Source organism: Saccopteryx leptura, chromosome 12 (assembly GCF_036850995.1).
Source record: "Saccopteryx leptura isolate mSacLep1 chromosome 12, mSacLep1_pri_phased_curated, whole genome shotgun sequence".
NCBI classification, from domain to species: domain Eukaryota; kingdom Metazoa; phylum Chordata; class Mammalia; order Chiroptera; family Emballonuridae; genus Saccopteryx; species Saccopteryx leptura.
The window spans coordinates 402088-423932 of record NC_089514.1 but is presented as its reverse complement, the minus strand read 5'-3'; the positions used below and the strand labels follow the sequence as shown (position 1 = coordinate 423932).

Genomic DNA, 21845 nt, shown 5'->3' with positions numbered 1-21845 from the left:
AGAGAATGCTATTTCAGAGCAGGTGCCAGGGCAGAGGTCAGCGCTCAGACAGACAGCTGGCTGTGAAGGGACCGAGAAAAGATGGTCACATGACAACACGGGTGAGCTGGCAGACAGGACTGGGAAGGTGGGTTGGGACCGTGTCTCGGGCAGTCTGGCAGTGAAAAATATCACGGTACTCCTTACTTGCGCATGGCTAGGGGCTGAGGGGGAGAAGGGTGAGGTGGCTCGTGGTCAGGAGTGAGACCGCCTGTCCTCAGAGGTATGGCCTGCAGCCACCTCCCATGAGTGGGTTTAAGGCCATCAATCTGTTGACGAAATTCCTTAAACCAAAACATGACAGATTTCAAGTGCAAATAAGGTTGAAATGAAACCAGAATTCTTACTTTAACGATGTAACTAAAGCATTTAAGTAGCCAGCTTGTGAACTGCTTTCAAAGGCAAGCTCTCCCCCTTGCTCCCTCACAAACCCCCAGACCTCAGAGGACCACCACAGGCTCTCCCTGCAGTCACCAACATCCCCATTCCTCCAGGGCACAGCAGGTGCTCAACACCTGATGAGCTGGATTCACAGGCTCAGACTCCTTCACAGGCAACGAGACTGACAGGTGGCGTCAGGTGTGGTGGTGCCACGCACGGTGACGAGTGCACTGCTAGTTGCGGGGCTGTCCAGGGTCCAGAGGCTCCACCCCACCGCAGAGAGGTGCTGACCTCACAGGTGGGTGATGCTCCCCAGGGTTGTGGCTGTGAGCCTGCTGTAGCGAAGCAGCGAGGCGGATGGACTTTGCCTGTTGACTGTCAGCAGATCACAGGCGTCCCAGTGCCAAGTTCCCGGCTGAGAGTTCACAGCAGAGTCCACACCCCAGGCTTCAGGTTTGGAGGGACAGAAATGTTCCACCTGGTGTCCCTCACTTGTCTCAAAGGCCCCACTGTGTGTTAAGTATGTCAGCCACACACACAATGGAGCCCACCACAGGGAGCCGCCCTGCACCAGCTCTGGAGTCTGGGGGCCCTGCTCTCTTCCTGCAGCCTGGGTGAAGCCAGGTAAGGAGGAGCACAGCTACTTGAAAGAACACCCCATATTGCACAGCTCCTTACACTTTAAAAAGCACCTGCAGCTGCCTGGCTGGGTTGCTAAGAGGATAGAGCAGAACCAGTATGTCAAGATCATAGGTTCAGTCCCCGGTCAGAGCACCTATGAGAAGCAATCAATGAATGCTCAGGTAAGTGGAACAAGGTGGCATCTCTCTCTCTCTTTCTCAAAAAAAAAAGGCACCTGCAAGGACATGAAGTTGATGACCAGAACTTAACCCTGGGTTAGTAATGCTTATTTCAGCTATCAAATTCTTGGACTCTGGGTTCTGAACTGACTAAGCCATTTTCTCTTGTCCAATGTCACTTCTGCGGCTGCCTCAGTGTCTCCACCTTGGCTAGGTACCCGCCCCATCTGCCCACAAACACTTTGATAACTTGATGGCCACCCTGGAAGGGATCAAACCCCAGGCTCAAAGGCCATCACACATTGATAAACTAATGATTGCCAGTCCACTGCAAACCCCAACACCATTAAAGACAACTATCTCAAGTTCTGATACTAACAATGCTTTTCAACTGCTACAAACATGAAATTCAGGGCAACAAGTCACCAAGGAAGACAGATGTATGGCCATCTTGGAACAAGTTCAGGTAAACAAATGACTCAAGCCAAAACAGTCAAACAGAGGACCACCACAGGCTCTCCCTGCAGTTACCAACATCCCCATTCCTCCAGGGCACAGCAGGTACTCAACACCTGATGAGCTGGATTCACAGTGACCGGTTAACCAACAGATGTGTTTTCCTAGCTACCTTGTACAGGGACTTTTCTGGGTTAGGAAGTGTTGCAAATCCTGCACGGTGTCCTAGCACCAGCTTCCTGTGCACATGGCCTGGCTCACATCACTGCTGTGCAGGAAAAGGCTGCACAGAGTGGTTTCTAAACCCTCCTGATATGTCTTCTCTGTGCCAACTGCTGGGCCCTGCGCCCTTCCTGAAACATGGTGTGATTGCCCTGTATGTCTACACAGGACGACCAGGTGTGGGAGGCCAAGGGTCAACTGCCCACTCCCACAGAACCTGCATAAAAGGTTCCTGCTTGGCCCTGGCCAGTTGGCTCAGTGGTAGAGCGTCGGCCTGGCGTGCGGAAGTCCCGGGTTCGATTCCCGGCCAGGGCACACAGGAGAGGCGCCCATCTGCTTCTCCACCCCTCCCCCTCTCCTTCCTCTCTGTCTCTCTCTTCCCCTCCTGCAGCTGAGGCTCCATTGGAGCAAAGATGGCCTGGGCGCTGGGGATGGCTCTATGGCCTCTGCCTCAGGTGCTAGAATGGCTCTGGTTGCAACAGAGCAATGGCCCAGATGGGCAGAGCATCGCCCCCTGGAGGATGCCAGGTGGATCTCGATCAGGCGCATGCGGGAGTCTGTCTGCCTCCCCGTTTCCAGCTTCAGAAAAATACAAAAAATAAAAATAAAAGGTTCCTGCTTTAGGGCTAAGCATCTTGAAGGACAGCACACAAGACGCAGAGAGCTAGCCCCAGAGCTCCTATCCACACAGGGCCTTGCTTAAACCATCCCCACGTGCTGAGGACAGGCAGCCCCCAGGTCCAGCTCAGAGCTCTGCCCACCTCTGCGTCGAGGAGGCACTGAGATCTGGAAATGCCTGACCTGTCTCCATGGAAGCAGTTAAATTCAGGGGTTATGCTTGGGTATTCCTCTCAGTTATGGAAACCAAGTGGGTTTATGGTCAATTAGAGCAATGCTGCTGTTTCTAAACCACAAGTAGCCCATGGAGAGAACATCTCCAAACAACTTCACTATCTTCACTCCTTGCTGTGCAAGCAAAACGTCTACAAACTTCAAGGTCAGCAAAGAAAAGCTGCTTCAGTCCTGGCCAGATAGCTCGGTTGGTTAGAGTATCATCCCAAAGAGCAGAGGTTGCTGGTTTGATCCCTAGTAAGCTCTATGTTCCTGTCTCTCTCTCTTCCTCTCTTGCTAAACTCAATTAAAAAAAAAAAAAAAAAGGCTGCCTCAGCTCTGTCCCATAGGACCTGCTGAGAGTGCAAGACACACCCTGGTCTCTGCCCAAGACTAAAGGTGGTGGCCCCATCAGACTATCAGAGAAAGGACTAGGATGGGCTGTCCAGTGGCCACACACCCCCAAGCCCCTCCACAACCCTGCGTCACAGGTGAGCCTCACGTGCGCCCAGGTGCTGCTCTCTCTAAAACCAACTATAATTTAAGAAGACCTAGTTGGTTCCACAAAGAGGTCATACTTGAGAAAGGGAAGGCAAGGGACAGGCCTGAGCATGAGGTAAGAGTCCGGTACTGAAACCTCTGGGCTAAGTTTATTCCAGAGATAAGCTTGCAGCAACTGTCCTCAGGGACCTCTAGACACAGCACGCCGGCTGGTTGTCCTCACAGCACTTCCTCCCACTCTCAACAGCCCGGAGAAAGGCCCCAGACTACCGCACGGGAAACCAGGCCCCAGTGGGCTCAGGTGGCCAAGAAAATGGGAAAAACCCAGCTACATGCCCTCTTTCACTGAGCCATGAGGTTCAGACATAGAGGTGGCATTTCTGGTGAGACAGGGCTGGTGGCTCCTGCAGTCACACAAATGTAGCCAACCTTAAATGTCACTAGTAGAGTTTATTCTTGGGGCCCAAGCGAAGCAGGCTACCTTTTGATGAGACCCTCCCGTTCACAAGGAAGGAGAAGCCCAAACCCCCAGGAATGACATCAGCTTGCTCTGAACACACGGCCGCAGCCCCGAGCGCCCTCCACACAGCATCCCTGCCACCAGGCCCTCGGGCCCCACCCTCCAGCTCCTGCGCTGGGCCACTGCCTGACCTGAAAACCAAGAACCGGTCATTAAAACCCACATATTTCCACTGGCCAACTGCTGTGAAGAAATCCTGCCACTAGCTGTTCCCTGTACCAAGCAAACCGTGAGGAGAGAGGCACTCAGAGGGACAAGCCTTACGGGCAACCCAGGGAAATCAGAGGGGAGCCTTCACAGAATGCACTTCCAGATGCAGGAGGAAACCACGAGCTAACATGTGGACGGCACAGAAATCAGACGACGAGCCCTGGTGGGGTGGTTCAGGCGGTGAGAGTGCTGTCCCGAGACACAGAGCTTGAGGGTCCCATCCTGGTCAGGGCACATACAGGAATAGATCGATGTTTCTCTCTCTCTTTCTTCCTCTCTCTCTAAATATCAATCAATTAAACAAAGAAACAAACGAGATGATTCCAAGGTGTTCTCAGGACATGGGACGAGGAGTGCCTGCAGGCCGCCCTTCTGCCGACTTCCCTTCGCCGGGGTCTCCACCGCGGGCAGCCTCGCTGACATCCTGGGAGGTGCAAGTGTGTCTGCAGATCCTCACGGGTCGACCGCTGTCCGTTCCAGAGAGCGAGGCACAGTGGGCAAGTGGGGTGCCCCTCCAGAGAAGGTGGTTCCTGTTGGGCCCAGGTGGCCGCAGAGGATTCGGTCGCAGGGGCTCCCAGCCCCCGGCCTGCCTGCCTGAGGGCTCCTCGGACACTTACCTGAATGGCCAGCCGACATCAGCCATGACTCCAAACACAACGGACCCGCTCCTGCGAGCCTTACCTTGTGAACACTCTTGGGGTTCTCCAGCCAGGCATAGTACATCTCCTCCACATAGTTGGAACTAGTCCCACTCAGGAAGGGCTCTGCAGCTACAGGGGCAGTGTAGCTCCGGATCTGCCCAAACGTCCTAGCAGCTGCCGGTCTGTTTTGGGAAAATGTCTTAACAGTCTGGGAGGCCGTCAACGGCCTCAACTTAGTAGCACAAGTCCTTAAATGAAACATCCTTGTCCCACAGTTTCTGACAGCTGCCTGCACAAAAAAGGAGAGAAAAGTCAGAAAGAGCATTTCAGCAGATAACGCTACTGGAGGAAAACCTCACAGGCTCGGGCTGGAGGAGAAAGAGTCCAGATGTGACAGCTCACACCAACCTCATGCCCAGGGCCCTGAGTTCCACAGCTGTGGGGGAAGGTCTTTTTTTTTTTTTTTTCAGGGACAGAGAGAGAGTCAGAAAGAGGAACAGACAGGGACAGACAGACAGAACGAAGAGAGATGAGAAGCATCAATCATCAGTTTTTCGTTACGACATCTTAGTTGTTCATTGATTGCTCTCTCATATGTGCCTTGACGGTGGGCGTTCAGCAGACTGAGTAACCCTTTGCTCGAGCCAGTGACCTTGGGTCCAAGGTGGTGAGCTTTTTGCTCAAACTAGATGAGCCCGCACTCAAGCTGGCAACCTTGGGGTCTTGAACCTGGGTCCTTCCACATCCCAGTCTGACGCTCTATCCACTGCGCTACCGCCTGGTCAGGGGGGGCAGGTCTTTACTTACAAGTTTAAATCTAATTTTAGGGATACAAACTATTACATAATGCAAACATGCAAAATCCCTAAGTGTATACATTGTATACGACAATTCCAGAAAAAGCAACAAGGACTGGTTGATCATGGGTTGGATTTGGATTAACTGCAAACAAGAAAGAAATTTTCCCCTTTACCCAGAAACCAAAAAGTACCTGCTGGACTCATGATATTCTGGAGAATATAGAGAAACTGGGAAAAACATTTCTCAAATAATTTATATTTGAGCAAAAGAAAATTCCCTAAACATCACAGATTTTGTGAACCAATGTCACTCCAATAAATTCAATTAAAAAATAAAAGCCTGACCTGTGGTGGCGCAGTGGATAAAGTGTCGACCTGGAATGCTGAGGTCGCAGGTTCAGAACCCGGGGGCTTGCCCAGTCAAGGCACATATGGGAGTTGATGCTTCCTGCTCCTCCCCCCTTCTCTCTCTCTCCCCTCTCTCTAAAAATGAATAATAATAAAAAAATCACAGAGAAAGCGCTGAGTGCTGGAGAGGCACAGAAAACGCCAACTCCATGGAAGACTCACTCTGCCCAAGCAGGAGGCTGCAGTTTTCAGGCACCCTGTGTAGGAGGCAGGAGGAGGGAAGGCAGAGAGGAGAAAAACCTGAAGAACACAGGGATGAGCGGGACCCTCTGGTGGGGGAACTGGGGGTCGCAGGGATTCAGAAGAAAAGCACTTTATACAAACGTCCACCACCTGTGAACTCTGGTCAGCAACCTAATGTGTTAGGACTCTTCATGAACCTCCCTTCTATGTTACAGACCAGCTCTCTGAGGTTCAGTTTAAGTTTTCCCCGATGTCACAGGGCCATTAATAGCAGAACCAGGCTCCAAGCGTGGGCTTCCTGTTCTGCCCAGCCCTTCAGTGATCATACAAACAAACCTGAACTTGAGGGAAAGGGATGGGGTGGATAAATTTATTAGCTTCTGATCCAAAAGGACCTTGACTTGATGGTCATAATACTACTAAGTCTGTGGTATAGCCCTATCAAAACACTTTACAAAAGCTGACTGTCCACCAGATCATGAGAGAGTTTAGACTGTTCCCACAGGTTTCAAATCACTTCCAACAATTCAGCATGCCTCCAGGCGGGGACCCTGTTGGACCACTTCCGGTCAGCAAAAGGGGTCTTGGTCTTGGGAGGGGAGGGCCACCTGGGGCAGGAGCTGGGCTCACCACAGCCCTCTTTCTGGGGACTGAGTGAACTGGTGCAAATGGCTTGGGTGAGGTGCTCAGTATTTGCCTCAAAGCAAGCACCTGGCTGTGAAGCTGGAATCACATCCCACCTTCAGACCTACCTGAAGGAAATCCAAGCTCTGAGACATGCTGAGAACTACCCAGGAACAAATGTTCATGAACTATTCTTTATATCATTTATAAGGACCCTCCCCCTTAGCCCAAACATGACCAGAACACACTTTAGGCACACGGAGGGAGAGAGCATCGAGGTGCTCCGCTGCTCAGAACAGTCAGCAGGAGGGAAAAGCAGGGTAGGGGCTCTAAAAACACACCAAACAACAAAAATCTGGTCCTTAAAAATTAAAGATGAGCAAACAATGTATTTTGAATATATCTCCAGAATGTAATTTTTAAAAAGATTTTATTCATTCATCTTAGAAGGGGGGGGGGGGGAGAGAGAGAGAAAGGGGGGGAGGAGCAGGAAGCATCAGTTTCTATATCCCCCCTGACCAGGCAAGCCCAGGGTTTTGAACCGGCAACCTCAGCGTTCCAGGTCGACGCTTTACCCACTGCACCACCACAGATCAAGCCAGAAGGCAATCTTAACCCTTATGTTTTTTCACCTTAAAAGTTTTGAGTTACTTCAGTAGTTTTCCCTGAACAGAGAATTACCATAGGACTCGGCAACTCCACTACTAGGGAGATGACCAAGGGAAATAAAAATATATGTCCCCACAAAACTTGTATATGAAGTTTCACAGCAGCATGATTCATACCAGTCCAAAACTGGAAAACCCAAATGTCCATCAACTGATGAGTGGGTGTATAGAATATGGTCCAGCCACACAATGAAACAGTTGCAGACATGCACAATCGAACCTTGAAAACACCAAGTGAAAGAAGTCATTCACAAAAAACAACATGTGTGATTTTACTTATATGAAACGTTCAGAACAGGCAAATCTATTCAGAAAGTCCCTTGGTGGTTGGCTGCCTGGGGCTGAGGGCAGGAATGAGATGTACTACTAACGGATATGGGTTTTTCTTTAGGGGGCACAAGAACGCTCTAAAACTAGATTATGGTGATGGCTGCACAACCTTCTCATATACTGGAAAATGGGTGAATTGTATGGCATGTAAATTATGCCTCAATAAAGTTGTTTTTTTAGTATGTCCAGAAAAAAATGTTAAGTGAAGCTATCAATGCCAGTAAAGTACACAAAATGACACTACTTAAAATCCATTAATTTCAAGATGCAAGTATAAGCCTGTATGTTTGACAAAAATAAGGTTTAAAAAGTGAAAGCCAAAGCAAAACTTGTTTTTAAGGGGTGGGGGCCCTGCCTATGGAAACTGCGTGCTGAAATAAAACAGCTTTATCTGTGCCTGAACCTTCTCCCATAAGGCAGGGCACACCCTAGGTCACCTCCCTACACACAGAATGGGGACATTGACTCTTGATGCCTATCAGCATCACGCTGGCTAGGCAGAGGGGTAATTAAAGAGACGAGGTCAGCAAAAACAGCCCGTACACAGCCTCTCGGGAAATGAGTCTTAGAGGGAAAACAGCACACATCATTACCCTGTGTTACCTGACAACCATGTTAGAAAGAACAACTCATCTTGAAAATCTTTCTTTCTTTTCTGTGTTTTGTTTGTTTGTTTCAGTCTCATTAGGGTTCTTGTGATCAATCGAGAACACAATGCTTGCTACATATCAACTGCAACTGTTTTAGTTTTAGCAAGGACACAAAGAACACATGCCCAGAGAGAGCACAGGATCAATTCTCCCTTCTGAACTGAGAGTCTCAAAGGATTCAATGCCTTTCCCTCCTACGCTTCATCAAACAGAAAATGAGAGACAGGTATTGAGGATCATTTTTTTGAGCTGCAGAGGCTGGCCTGACCTGTGGTGGCACAGAGGGTAAAGCATCGACCTGGAGTGCCAAGGCTGCCCGTTCAAAACCTCGGGCTTGCCCAGTCACGGTACATAGAGAAGCAACTACTATGAGTTGGTGTTTCCTGCTCTCCCTGCCGCTCACCCCGTCCTTTCTCCTGCTCTCACCAGCCTCTGAGATAAATAAATAATAAACATGGAGGCATTTTGCCATTACTAGAGAGAAATGACAATTCAACTGGGGGTGGGGTGGGGGGGCAAATAGGCAGAGTAATTCTAACTTGAAGTATGAACCTTAAAACAATGCCTCACTTGATATGCGTTCAGTTTCCTTCAGATTCCCGCCACCTCAACGTTTTTCTGTAATTATGATGCAAACATACAAGCATTCTCCACACTCTGAAAGTGTTTCTGTGATTAAACCAAAAAGACCAATCAAAGATATTTCTTAAAAGTTGAATTTCCCAAGGTAACCCTAAATGCAAGTTAATTTGGAATGGGTAGCTGGCCAGATCTGAGATCCAGCTCCTGCCGCACTTCCAGAAGGGGCAACTCTCTCACTGGTGGTCAGTGAGAGGAGCACTGTATGTAGGAGCCCTCCAATGGTCTGAGGGACAGTGAACTGGTCCCCTGTGTAAAAAGTTTGGGGACCCCTGGTTTAGGGTCTGCAGGCTGATCTGCCCTCACTGACTGCACCCTTCATGGGAGGTGTCCTGATCATAGTGCTCCAGAGTGCAGTACACAGGCACTTTTCAAAGGTGTTGATTAGAATACAAATTATTAAATCTTTATGAAAAGCAAGGCCATTTGTCAATATTTATTAAAATGTTTAAAAGCACAAATAGGACCCCCGTTCCCCACTAATACAGATAAAGATATGGAATGCTACATTTAAAACAAAACAAAATGGGCCCTGGCCGGTTGGCTCAGTGGTAGAGTGTCGGCCTGGCGTGCAGGAGTCCTGGGTTCGATACCCGGCCAGGGCACACAGGAGAAGCGCCCATCTGCTCTCCACCCCTCCCCCCTCCTTCCTCTCTGTCTCTCTCTTCCCTTCCCGCAGCCGAGGCTCCATTGGAACAAAGTTGGCCTGGGTGCTGAGGATGGCTCTGTGGCCTCTGCCTCAAGTGCTAGAATGGCTCTGATTGCGGCAGAGCGATACCCCAAGATGGACAGAGTATCGCCCCCTGGTGGGCATGCCAGGTGGATCCCGGTCAGGCGCATGTGAGAGTCTCACTGACTCCCTGTTTCCAGCTTCGGAAAAATACAAAAAAAAAAAAAACAACCCAAACCAAAAAAACCAAAATGGAAGATGGAGAAGAGGCAGACTGAGAAGAGAGACTTTGAGGCCGAAAGAAAGACACAGCATTGAGCTCTTGGTGTTTCTTTCTTTCTTTCTTTTTTTTTTTGCTTCAGATATCCCAAACTAGGTGCTGGAGAAGCTGGCAACCCAGAAATGCCAACTAATGTAGATCACCCCCCCAATAAGAGCCAGCTTCCTCTGGCCAGAAGACCAGAAAAGGGGCAGCCTAACAGGACATTTTTAGACAATAACTGCCCTACTCAACTCAACCCCACAGGAAACACTGTATCCCACCCTAGCCCATGTGGTAATGTCAGAGGAGATCAGGGACTTCCATTCCCCCCCACCCCAGTTAGGTGACAATGAGCCCCCTCAAAAATGTCAGTGAAGGCCAGGAGGGAAGCCTAGATTCTACCCTCACTACTGGGTAGTACCCCTCCCTTCCTAGGCAGGGCGAAAACACAAAGGCCTAAGAGGAAACTTACACCCACATGGAAGATTCTAAGGAGGCTGGGTGGGGAGCCTGGATTGCATTTCTGCCCAGCAGTAACTAGGTAGCACCCCTTACCCCCCCTCAGTGTCAGAGGAAGCTGCTCTACTCAGAGATTTAGGTAAGATCCAGTCTTATAACATAGCACTAAACATCCAGGCTGCAAGTGAAGATCACTCATCATATCAAAATAAAAACTAAAAAAGATGTTCTTAAGCCCTGGCCTGTTGGCTCAGTGGTAGAGCATTGGCCTGGTGTGTGGAAGGCCCAGGTTCGATTCCCGGCCAGGGCACACAGGAGAAGTGCCCATCTGCTTCTCCACCCCTCCCCTTCTCTTTCCTCTCTGTCTCTCTCTTCCCCTTCCGCAGCCGAGGCTCCACTGGAGCAAAGTTGGCCCAGGCGCTGAGGACAGCTCCATGGCCTCCGCCTCAGGCGCTAGAATCGCTCAGGTTGCAACAGAGCGACGCCCCAGATGGGCAGAGCATCGCCCCCTGGTTGGCATGCCGGGTGGATCCCGGTCAGGCTAATGCGGGAGTCTGTCTTTCTGCCTCCCCCGCCCCAATTCAGAAAAATACAAAAAAAAAAGATGTTCTTAACTGAGATCATCTTTGATGATCATCTTTTATCACTGATGACTCTATAGACACCAATACCAAGATGACACAGATGTCAGAATTACCTGGCAGATGTTAAGAGTCAGTATCAAAATGCTTTCATAAACAATCATAAACAAGCTTGACACAAATGAAAAATAAGAAGCCTCAGCAAAGAAATAGAAGATATAAAGAAGAACTGCACGGAAATTTCAGAACTAAAAAACAACAAAATAAAAAACTTGACAGTTAGGTGAAACTACAGAATGGAGACAGAAGAAAATCAGTGATCATGGAGCTAGAATAAAATAACCCAATAGGAACAAAATAGAAAAATAGACTGAAAAAAAAAATGAACAGGGCCTCAAAGACATGTGGAACTATAACAAAATACATAATGATGACGTGAATCCCAGGAGAAGAGGAAGAGGAAGGTGCTGTAGAAGTATTTAAAGAAATAATGGCTGAAAACTTTCTAAATTTGGCAAAAGGCATAAAACTACAGATCTAAGAAGCTAGGTAAATCCCAAACAGAATAAACCCCAAGATATCCACTCCAAGACACAAGATAAGCTAACTCCTAAAAATTATAGACAAAAAGGGGGTGAGGGTGAGGGAGTTATATTGAGTGGGACACTTGAATCCATGTTAACACAATAAGTTAAAATTAATAAAAAATTTCTAAACAAAAACTACAGACAAACGTGAACAGCATATTTATCAGAAACTACGGAGGCCAAGAGAAAGTGGCACAACATTCTTCCAGTGCTTAAGGACAGTAACTGTCAACCCAGAATCCTACATCCAGCACAAATATCCTTTAGAAATGAAGGAGGAATCAAACAAAACATTCTCAAGTGAAGAAAACTGAGAGGATCTGTTGCTAGCAGTGCTTTGATGAATGGCTAAAGAAAGTTCTCTAAACAGAAAGGAAATGAAAGAAGGAATTTTGCAATACTATGAAGGAAGAAAGAACAAATATTGAGTAAATATAATTTCCTTCTCCTCTTGAGTCTTTTAAATTATGTGTGATAGTTGAAGCAAAAATTACAATATGTCTGACATGGTTTTAAATGTAGAGAAAAACAGTTAAAACAATTTTCAAAGGGCTAGGGTAAAGGGCTGTAAATGGAGGAAGTAGTTTCTACATTTCACCCAAACTGATAAAATCATGACTCCAGTGGACTATGATAAGTTCTGTATATGTAATGTAATACCTAGCCAGTGTTTTTCAACCAGTGTGCCGCGGCACACTAGTGTGCCGTGAGACATGGTCAGGTGTGAGTATAAATACATTTAGAAACTATATTATTAACTATATGTATAATATGTACTGTGTTAGTGTCATCTTGTGTCATTTTGGTAGGTGGTGTGCCCCAGGATTTTGTAAATGTAAAAAATGTGCCGCGGCTCAAAAATGGTTGAAAATCACTGACTAGACAACCACTAAGGAGCTATACAAAAAGATATATTCAAAAACACTACGTATCAATAATAGAATTTCAAAACAAAACTCAAGTAACCTACAAGAAGTCAAGGGAAAAGAAATCAGAGAAATAGAAAACAAAACAGAAAATAAAGAGTAAAATGGTAGATACATCAAGTCCTAACACATCAATAACTACATTAAATGTAAATGATTTAAATATACCAATTAAACGACAGAGAAAGAATCTACAAAAACACTCACAGAATAAGTGAATTCAGCAAGATCACAGGATACAATATGAACACACAGAAATCAATTGTTTTTCCATATACTATCAATGAACACATGAAATCCAACATTTTAAAAAAGGAAATACCTAGTATAAGTCTAACAAAACATGTGCAAGACTTGTACACTAATTACAAAAAACTGATCAAAGAAAAAACCTAAATAAATGGAGAGACGCACTGTGTTCATGGAGAGGAAGGTTGAAGAGAGATGCCCATTATCTCCAAGCCGACATACAGGTATACCGTAGTACAGTTCCTATCAAAATCCCAGGAAGAGTTCTTTGTACACATAAGTAAGACTACCCTAAAATTCATATGAGAAGTCAAAGAAATGAGATTAGCTAAAATAATTTTAAAAAAGAATAAAGTGTGATAAATCAATATACCTGATCTGGAGATTTATTATATAGCTGCAGTAATCAAGTGTGGTACTCTTGATGAGATTGACAAAAAGATCAATGGTACAGAACAGAGAACTAGAAAACTGACCCACACAAGCACAACCAACTGAATTTTGACAAAAGTGCAAAAGCAATTCAATGGAGGAAGAACAGTCTTGTTAATAAATGGTGTTGGTTGGATATCCACACACAAGAAGAAAATAAAAGAAACCACTCAATCTAGATTTTACATCTTACACAGAAATTAACTCAAAGTGGATCATAAATCTGAACAACACAGAGCTGTGAAAGTTAAAAATAAAAAGCTGTGAAACTTAGAAAAGTATAAAAGAAAAAAAAAAAGAAAAGTATAAAAGAAAATTTTCAGTAACTAGAGTCAGGCAGAGTTCTTAGATTTGACATCAAAAGCACAGTCACAGTAGACAAAATCGATAAACTGACTTCAGCAAATTAAAATTTTTGCTCTGCAAAAGATTTTATTAAGAAAATGAAGAGATTAGCTACAGACCAGGAGAAAATATCAGCAAATCACATATCCAAGAAAGGGCTAGTATCCAGATCAGTGGTTTTCAACTGATGGTCTGTGGACCAGTATTGGTCTGCAAATAATCTTCACACAGCATCAGGGTGGTTAACTCTGCAGACTGGCACAAAATTTCTGGTGGACTACCAGTTGAAAACCATTAAAGACTGTATAAAGACCTGTGGTGGCGCAGTGGATAAGGCGTCAACCGGGAAACACTGAGGTTGCCGGTTCAAAACCCTGGCTTGCCTGGTCAAGGCACATATGGGAGTTGATGCTTCCTGCTCCTCCCCCTTCTCTCTCTCTCTTTCTCTCTCTCCCCACCTCTAAAATGAATAAATAAATAAAAATTAAAAAAAAAAAGACTCAAGCTTCAGTTTAAAAAAAAAAAGACTGTATAAAGAATTCTCAAAACACAACATTAAAAAAATAAAAAGCAAACAATTCAATTATAAAACGGGCAAAAAATATGAACATATATGGCAAATAAATGCATGAAAAATGCTCATCACTAGCCATCACGGAAATGAAAATTAAAACCAGAACGAGACATCACTACACATTTATAAGCATGGCTAAAATAAAAAAATAACATTACTAGATGCTGGCTAGGACGTAGAGAAACTGGATCACAAATATACTGTCAGTGAAATGTAAAAATGATACAGCCACTCTGGAAAACACTTTGGCTATTGTTTTAAAAAATAAATATACAACTACCATACCACCTATTAATTGCATTCCTGGACATTTATCCTAGGGAATAAAAACTGATGTTCACATAAACACCTGTATGATGAATGTTTGCAGCAGCCTTACTCATAATAGCCAAACAATGAAAACATGTCAGATGTCTTTTGGTGGGTGAACAGTAAAACCAACTGTAGTATATTTATAGCCTCAGGGTATCAAAAGGAACAAACCACTGATACATGACCCTGAAGAGTATTATACTGCGCGGAAAAAGCCAATCCCAAAAAGGCTACATACTGTATTATTCTCTTTATACGTTTTAAAAATTGATTTTCGAGAAAAAGGAAGAGAAGAGAGATAGAAGGGGAGGAGAGAGAAGAACATCAAACCAGCAACCTCTGTGCTGCAGGACTATGTGCTAACCAACCAAGCTATCTGGCCAGGGCCACAATTCTTAACATGCCAAAATTATAGAACAAGAGGGCAGATTAAGTGGTTGTCAGGAACTGGGGAGTTGGGGGCAGGAGATAAGAGGAGGTGGCTATTAAAAAGGCAACAGGTGGGATCCTGTGGGAATGGACCTGTCCTGATCTTGTTATCAGTGTCAGTATCTGGTTGTGACACTGTACTGTAGTTTTTGCAAAATGTTACTGTTAGAGGAAACTTGGCTAAAGGGATACTGGGACGTTTCTGTACTATTAGTTATAACTGCATGATATATTTGTATGCACAATTTCTCAAAACTGCAATTTCCAAAATAAATATCTCAATAACTATACAATTACTCCAAAATAAAAACTACCTAAGAAAACTATCTAAAAATTCAAAAGGTAGATAATGAAGTATTTTTTTAAATGGAATATGTGAGGAAACTGGTTAAAAGCAACTCTGATATGTGATACATATAATATGTAATATATACATATAATAAACTGAGCATTTGTATATCAATGAAACCAACGGAAACTCATACTCCTCAAATTCAAGTCTTTGAAAACAACTGAATTGTGGTAACAGTTGTGCAACTGTGAATACACTACAAACTATTTGTTTACTTTATTTTTTTAAATTTTATTTATTCATTTTTAGAGAGGGAGAGAGAGAGACAGAGAGAGAGAAGGGGGGAGGAGCTGGAAGCATCAACTCCCATATGTGCCTTGACCAGGCAAGCCCAGGGTTCCGAACCGGCGACCTCAGCATTTCCAGGTCGACACTTTTATCCACTGCGCCACCACAGGTCAGGCTATTTGTTTACTTTAAATAAGTGAATTGTACCTTATGTAAATTGTATCTCAACAAAGCTGTTAAGGGGGAAAAAAGTAAAATGTGGACAGTGGTTTCAAAAAGCTAATCAGGATACTCTCCTCTTTCTCCAACTTTCCAAAAGTTAGTACTCGGCTAATCTGCAAAGCTAGAATAATACTGCATATTTTCACCTGGGGAAGGTCTGCTCAAAAATCTGTGAACGCTTCCTTCACCCCAGGGCACTCATCCGAAAGCTGCGCCTAGCCGTGTCCTGGAATGAGCGCCCATCATTGGAGTGCAGGACCAAACTCGGCCCAGTTCTGGGCGAGGATCAGACGGGAGGTCCTAAGGGTCGGTACACAACCGACACTTATGTCAAGTAGACTTGTGAAAGGAAAACGGTCCGTGAGTGGCGTCTTTCTCTCTCCGCAGCACGGGCTATCCAACCTGAAGGAGAAGGCTGGGGTCGCTGCGGGGCAGATCTGCTCAAGGTCGTCACCCCAGCAGCTCGAGGGGAGAAGGACGGACACCGTGGAGTGCTAAGACCGTGGGCTGCTGCATGGGATCTGCTCCCCGAGGGCGTCACCCAAGGAGGACGGGCACAGAGGGGTACTGACTACAGTAAGTACTGAGTGCGGCGGGGCACCGAGCAAGTGGGGTGCTGCAAAATAACCCGCTCCGCAAGGGCGTCACCCAGGAGCTCAGGGACGACCGGGAGAGGAGCCGCCCCCGAACCGTGCCCTGGGATGCGGAGCCCTGGACCCGCAGCCAGCGGACTACAGCCGCTTCAAGGGCGCGCAGTCCGTCAGTTCCTCCGGGCGCACAGAGGACGCGGCTGGGCGGTCCCACGTGACGCCTCCCCGACCTTGGGGGTCACCCGGGATACTGTGCCCGTACCCTCACATCCGCCGCTCGGCCCGCCCCGCGCCAGCCACAGCCAATGGCATGCCGCTCCGCGCCCCGCGCGACCTCTGCGCGCGTCCGCACCCGCCAATCTCCGCCCGCCAGGAGGCGCCCACCGCGCCATTGGCTTCCACAACTGTCCGTCAGACTCCCGTCCCGCCCACCCTCCCCCGTCAGCCCCGCTTGGTCCAGCTTCACTCCCTGTCACCGCGGCGCCGGCGACAACAAGGGCGCGGCAGCCTCGCCCTCTACCGCGACTTCCGTGCTCTGCCCGATGGGCATGGAGCCTCCACATCGGGTCAGATGAGGCGGCAGGGTACGCTTACCTATCTCCAGCTCAGCTCCACCCGAATGAGGCGCCGACACCCCACTCCGGGGCACCAAACTCTGGGGCCCGCCCCGGCGTGTTACGCCAGCACGTAGCCCCGCCCTCCGAAGAAGTTCCCCCCGCCCGCGGGCGGGACAATGACGTCACAAAGCAGCGCCGCAGTCGTCCGCGGCACGTCCTTGGAGCAGCGTGCCGGTGAGGAGTCTGCGGCGGTGGGTGACCTTGGGTTCGCGGCACCGGCTTATGAGCTGGGTCTGGAAAGGTGTCTGCGCGGTACCAGCAGTTGGGGGTCGGAGGCCTGTGAGTGAGAGCTGAGGAGATCGGACGGGAAAGAACCTTGGTCAGCGGCGGTGGAGTGGGAAGCAGGCCCCGGCGCGTCCCGGCGTGCGTGGAGCCGTCGTGGACACGAGGGTTTCCGAAATGGACATCCGTGTTGCTGTGGGACGCTGGGGCCTTCGGGCGGTGCATCGTGCCATCCCACCCCATGCAAGTGGGCATCGGCTTTAAGACGTTTTACTTACTGCTGAGAAAGAAAAAACGCTGTTACTAAGACTGTACTCTCTGACTGTAAAATGCAGCCCTGTTTCGAAATGGGAAATAGTACTGTATCAGTTTTGAAATACAGAGGAGGTGGTCAGTCACATGGTGAGATTAGTCCCTTGCAGGAAGGCGAAAGCCTCATTTCGTGCTAACGTGTTTGCAGCTCCCCCTTTTTGTTCTTTCCCTTTTTGACAAGGAGACGTCAGACCTTAGGCTCGGGACTTTCGGTGGCCATAATACGCAGCTAGAACTTTCACTACTTTGTCTTCCTCATTTGTGAGTTTTTGGTATTTATGACAGGTGATACTGCTTTTTCTTTTTTGCACTAATGGTTGTTTTCTTTGTAATAAACTGTTCCATTTGAAGATTATATTAACTAGAAATTAGTATCTGAAGGTGGCATCCAAATGACTGACATTAGAGAAACGCCAGTCCAGAATGGCCTGAACTGTTCTGTGTATTTTCCCAATAACTTCAAGACAAGGATTGTACCCCGTAGGTTAGCAGAGAGAGGATACTGGGGTGACAAGGGCAGTAATCTGTGTTCGTTGCATGGAGGTCACAAATAACAATATGGGCGGGAACTCAGCCTGGGGACTACGTCACCCACCCACTTGTGGCTGTGACATAGACTTAGCGCAGTTTCTAAATTTCTAAAAGGAAAGGCAAAGTTAGAGATGTTTTTGTTTTGTTCTTTAAGTGAGGAGTACTGTATAAATGCTTGTAAGAACAAAGTTGGGCTGATGTCTGTGTGGGAGAAGGTGAAGGAACCAAGGAACAACTTAGGAATATTGTTTTTCTTCCTTTTTTTGTGGTAAAATATATGAAAATTTTTGTCATTAAAAGTGTACAATTTAGTAGTATTAATGACATCCACAGTGTACAACCATTACCACTATTCCCAAGTTTTTCACAACTCCAAATAGAACCTCTAACCACTAAGCAATAACTTCCTGTTCCTCTCTTTTCTCCCTTCTCCCTCTTTTTTCTGTCTATAAATGGACAATTCCTGGCACCTCACATAAGTGAATTAATACAGTATTTGTCCTTTATATGTCACTTATTTTACTTGCATGTTTAATGTCCAACCATGTTGTAATGTGTCAGAAATGGCTGGATACATTCCATTGTTTGGACATGCTGCACCTTGTCTATTCATCAGTTGATGGACATTTAGGTTGTTGCCACCTTTTGGCTATTGTAAATAATGCTACAATGACCATTGGCTTACAAGTATCTGTTGAGTACTTGTAATTCCTGAGTATACTTGGTGGGTCATGTGGTAATTCTATGTCTAGCCTTTTGAGGAAGTGCTAATCACCATATTGCATTCCACCAGCAATGCACGACCAAGTAGCTCGGTTGGATTGATTTGTTGTTCCATTTATTTACGCATTCATTGGTTAATTCTTGTATGTGCGCTGACCAGGGATTGAACCCACAACCTGGGTGTATCAGGATGATGCTCTATCTAACTGAACCACTCGGCCAGGGCTGATTTTCTTATGTTGAACTATTCTTACGTTCCTGGGACAGATCCCATTTCGGCCTGACCTGTAGTGGCGCAGTAGATAGAGTGTTGACCAGGAATGCTGAGGCTGCTGGTTCAAAGCCCTGGGCTTGCCCTTCAAGGCACATACCAGAAGCAACTACTATGAATTAATGCATCCTGCTCCTTACCCCCACCTGTCTCTCTTTCTCTTTTCGAAAATCAATAAAAATTGTAAAGAAACAATCTCACTTGGTCATGATGCAGAACGTCTAAATATGCTTTTGGATTTGGTTTACTAGTAGTTTGTTGAGTTTTGCATCTGTATAAGTAGGATTGGTGTTAAATCTCCTTTGGTAGGATTCACCAGGGAAGCCATCCAGTCCCATACAGGTTTTGGTTCTTTTGTTTTTTGTTGCCGTTTTGTCTTAATTTTTTAATTTTTAAAAAAGATTTTTATTGATTTTACATAGAGGGGGAACAAGAAGTATCATCTCTTGGTTGCTTCACTTTAGTTGTTCATCGATGCTTGTATGTGCCTTGACCCAGCAAGCCCAGGGTTTTGAACCGCAGCATTCCAGGTTGACACTCTATCACTGTGCCACCACAGGCCAGAACCAAATTTTAGTTCTTATGTTTAGGTAATTTATGTTTTTCTAGTAATTTGTCCCTTTCATTTAAGTTGTCTTATTTGTTGGTATGCAGTTGTTCATAGTATCCTTTTATTTTTGTAAGATCACTAGTAATGTCTCTACTTTGATTTCTAATTTTAGTAATTCTTCCTTTTTTCTTTGTCTAGCTAAAGGTTTGTCGATTTTGTTGATCTTTTCAGAGAGCCAACTTTTACTTTCACTGGCTTTTAAAATTTTATTTATCACTAATTTTTACATGTTTTTTTCTAGTTTTGGGTTTAGTTTGCTTTTTAAATTCTTTATTTTTTTAGTTCCTCAAAATGTAAAATTAGGTACTGATTGATATCTTTTTTTTTTTTTAACAGGGACACAGAGAGAGTCAGAGAGAGAGAGAGAGATAGGGACAGACAGACAGGAACGAAGAGAGATGAGAAGCATCAATCATCAGTTTTTTGTTGCACCACCTTAGTTGTTCATTGACTGCTTTCTCATATGTGCCTTGACCGTGGGCCTTCAGCAGACAGAGTGACCCCTTGCTCGAGCCAGTGACCTTGGGTCCAAGCTGGTGAGCTTTTTTTTTTCCTCTCTCAAGCCAGATGAGCCCACACTCAAGCTGGCAACCTTGGGGTCTTGAACCTGAGTCCTCTGCATCCCAGTCCGACGCTCTATCTACTGCGCCGTATCTTTTTTTTTTTTTTTTTTTCCTGAAGCTGGAAACGGGGAGACAGACAGACTCCCGCATGCGCCCGACAGGGATCCACCCGGCACGCCCACCAGGGGCGACGCTCTGCCCACCAGGGGGCGATGCTCTGCCCCTCCGGGGTGTCGCTCTGCCGTGACCAGAGCCACTCTAGCGCCTAGGACAGAGGCCAAGGAGCCATCCCCAGCGCCCGGGCCATCTTTGCTCCAGTGGAGCCTCGGCTGCGGGAGGGGAAGAGAGAGACAGAGAGGAAGGAGGGGGTGGGGGTGGAGAAGCAAATGGGCGCTTCTCCTATGTGCCCTGTCCGGGAATCGAACCCGGGTCCCCCGCATGCCAGGCCGACGCTCTACCGCTGAGCCAACCGGCCAGGGCCCGTATCTTTTAATGTAGACGTTTACGACTACAAATTCTCTGAGCACTGCCTTCACTGCATTTCATAGCTTTTGTTCTGATGTATATGCTTTTTCATCAAAGTATACAATCTTCGTTCATTGAACGAATGTTTAAAGCAGCATGGTTCTATATGCTGGGGATACAGAGGTGAATACAATAGACAGGCAGGATCTATGTTGTGATAGAGCAGGCATTTAGGGTCAACCAGTAAGACAGCAGTCGGTTTCAAATCCATAAAACGGTACTGTGACAGAGAATGCAGTAACACTGCTTTAATTTTTGTTTTATTTTAAGTAGGTGACATTCACATGGTTATGTTTTGCAATGTCTCCCTTGTATTTCTGCTACCTCTCACCTTATTATCTGCTGGCCTGCCAGACCCCTTTTCTGCCAGGAGTAACTGTTTATTTGTTGGTCATGAAGCAACCCGGTATTAGTGAGAGCAAAGGTGAAGAGAATTCAGGACTTGGAGAGTGGCAATTTACCAACTACACTGCTCATAAAAATAGGAGATCAGGGAATGTGCAGATAGTACTTTCAGCCTTTTGCATAGTACATTTTCACCAATGAAATAAAAGTTGGTTTTGCATCTCATTTGCCTAATTGAACAACTTTCTTTGACTTGTTTGCTTTTCTAATGTTCTTGTTAAATAAAAAAAAAAATCAAATGCTTCCTTCTTTTTCTTAAAGCTTAATATTTATTTTGAACTATCCCCTAATTTTTGTGGGCAGTATAAAACAGAAGTATTTCTATACATTTCTATGTATTTTAATGAGTACAATCATACTGGTATATATTGAATATTCAGGTTACCTGTAAGTAACCTCTTATAGTATTAGTCTTCCAGTGTTTTCCATCAAATAAAAACACCAAAGATAGCTTGGGGGGGGGGGGGTTCCATTGATTTGAAATAGGGGAAAGGAGAGAAAGAAGCATTGACTCGTTCCACTTGGTTCCATTTAGTTAAGTACTCATTGAGTTTTTGTAGTGTGCCCTGACTGGGGACTGAACCTGTGACCTCTGTGTGCTGGGATTATGCTCATTGAGCCACCTCCCAGGGCCCAGAGATACCTTTCCATGTACTCCCTGCTCTTGCTTTTTTCACTTAGCAGTATCATTTTTTTCCATTTGCATAGTTGCAGAGTATGGTTCTGGTGGGGGTCCTTGTGCCAGGTATTGGCTGGGGCAGCTCTCTAATGGGAGGGCCCAAAGGGCTTCAGTCCTATGACTGGCAGCTTATTAGGGTGGGTAATCACTTGGGTTCCAAGAGTGAAATGTTTTAAGGCCCAGGCTCCTAAGCAATACAGGGCCAGGCCAGATTCTGGTGGAGGGAAACAAGATTCCACCCCTCAATGGGAAGATCACTTGGATCC

General features: G+C 46.2%; 1 protein-coding gene across 3 annotated transcripts in view; it reads right to left on the bottom strand.

The window, feature by feature from the left end:
- OGDH (oxoglutarate dehydrogenase) overlaps positions 1-16839 on the bottom strand; it is a 44384-nt gene extending 27545 nt beyond the window's left edge. For all 3 annotated transcript variants that reach the window (XM_066354030.1, XM_066354032.1, XM_066354031.1), the window contains exons 1-2: positions 16716-16839; positions 4642-4890 (exon numbers count right to left, since the gene is read on the bottom strand). In XM_066354030.1, coding sequence (XP_066210127.1) covers positions 4642-4863 — 222 coding nt within the window. In that variant the 5' untranslated portion in view covers positions 4864-4890; positions 16716-16839. The remainder of the gene's footprint in view (positions 1-4641; positions 4891-16715) is intronic.
- Between the last annotated feature and the right edge of the window lie 5006 nt (positions 16840-21845).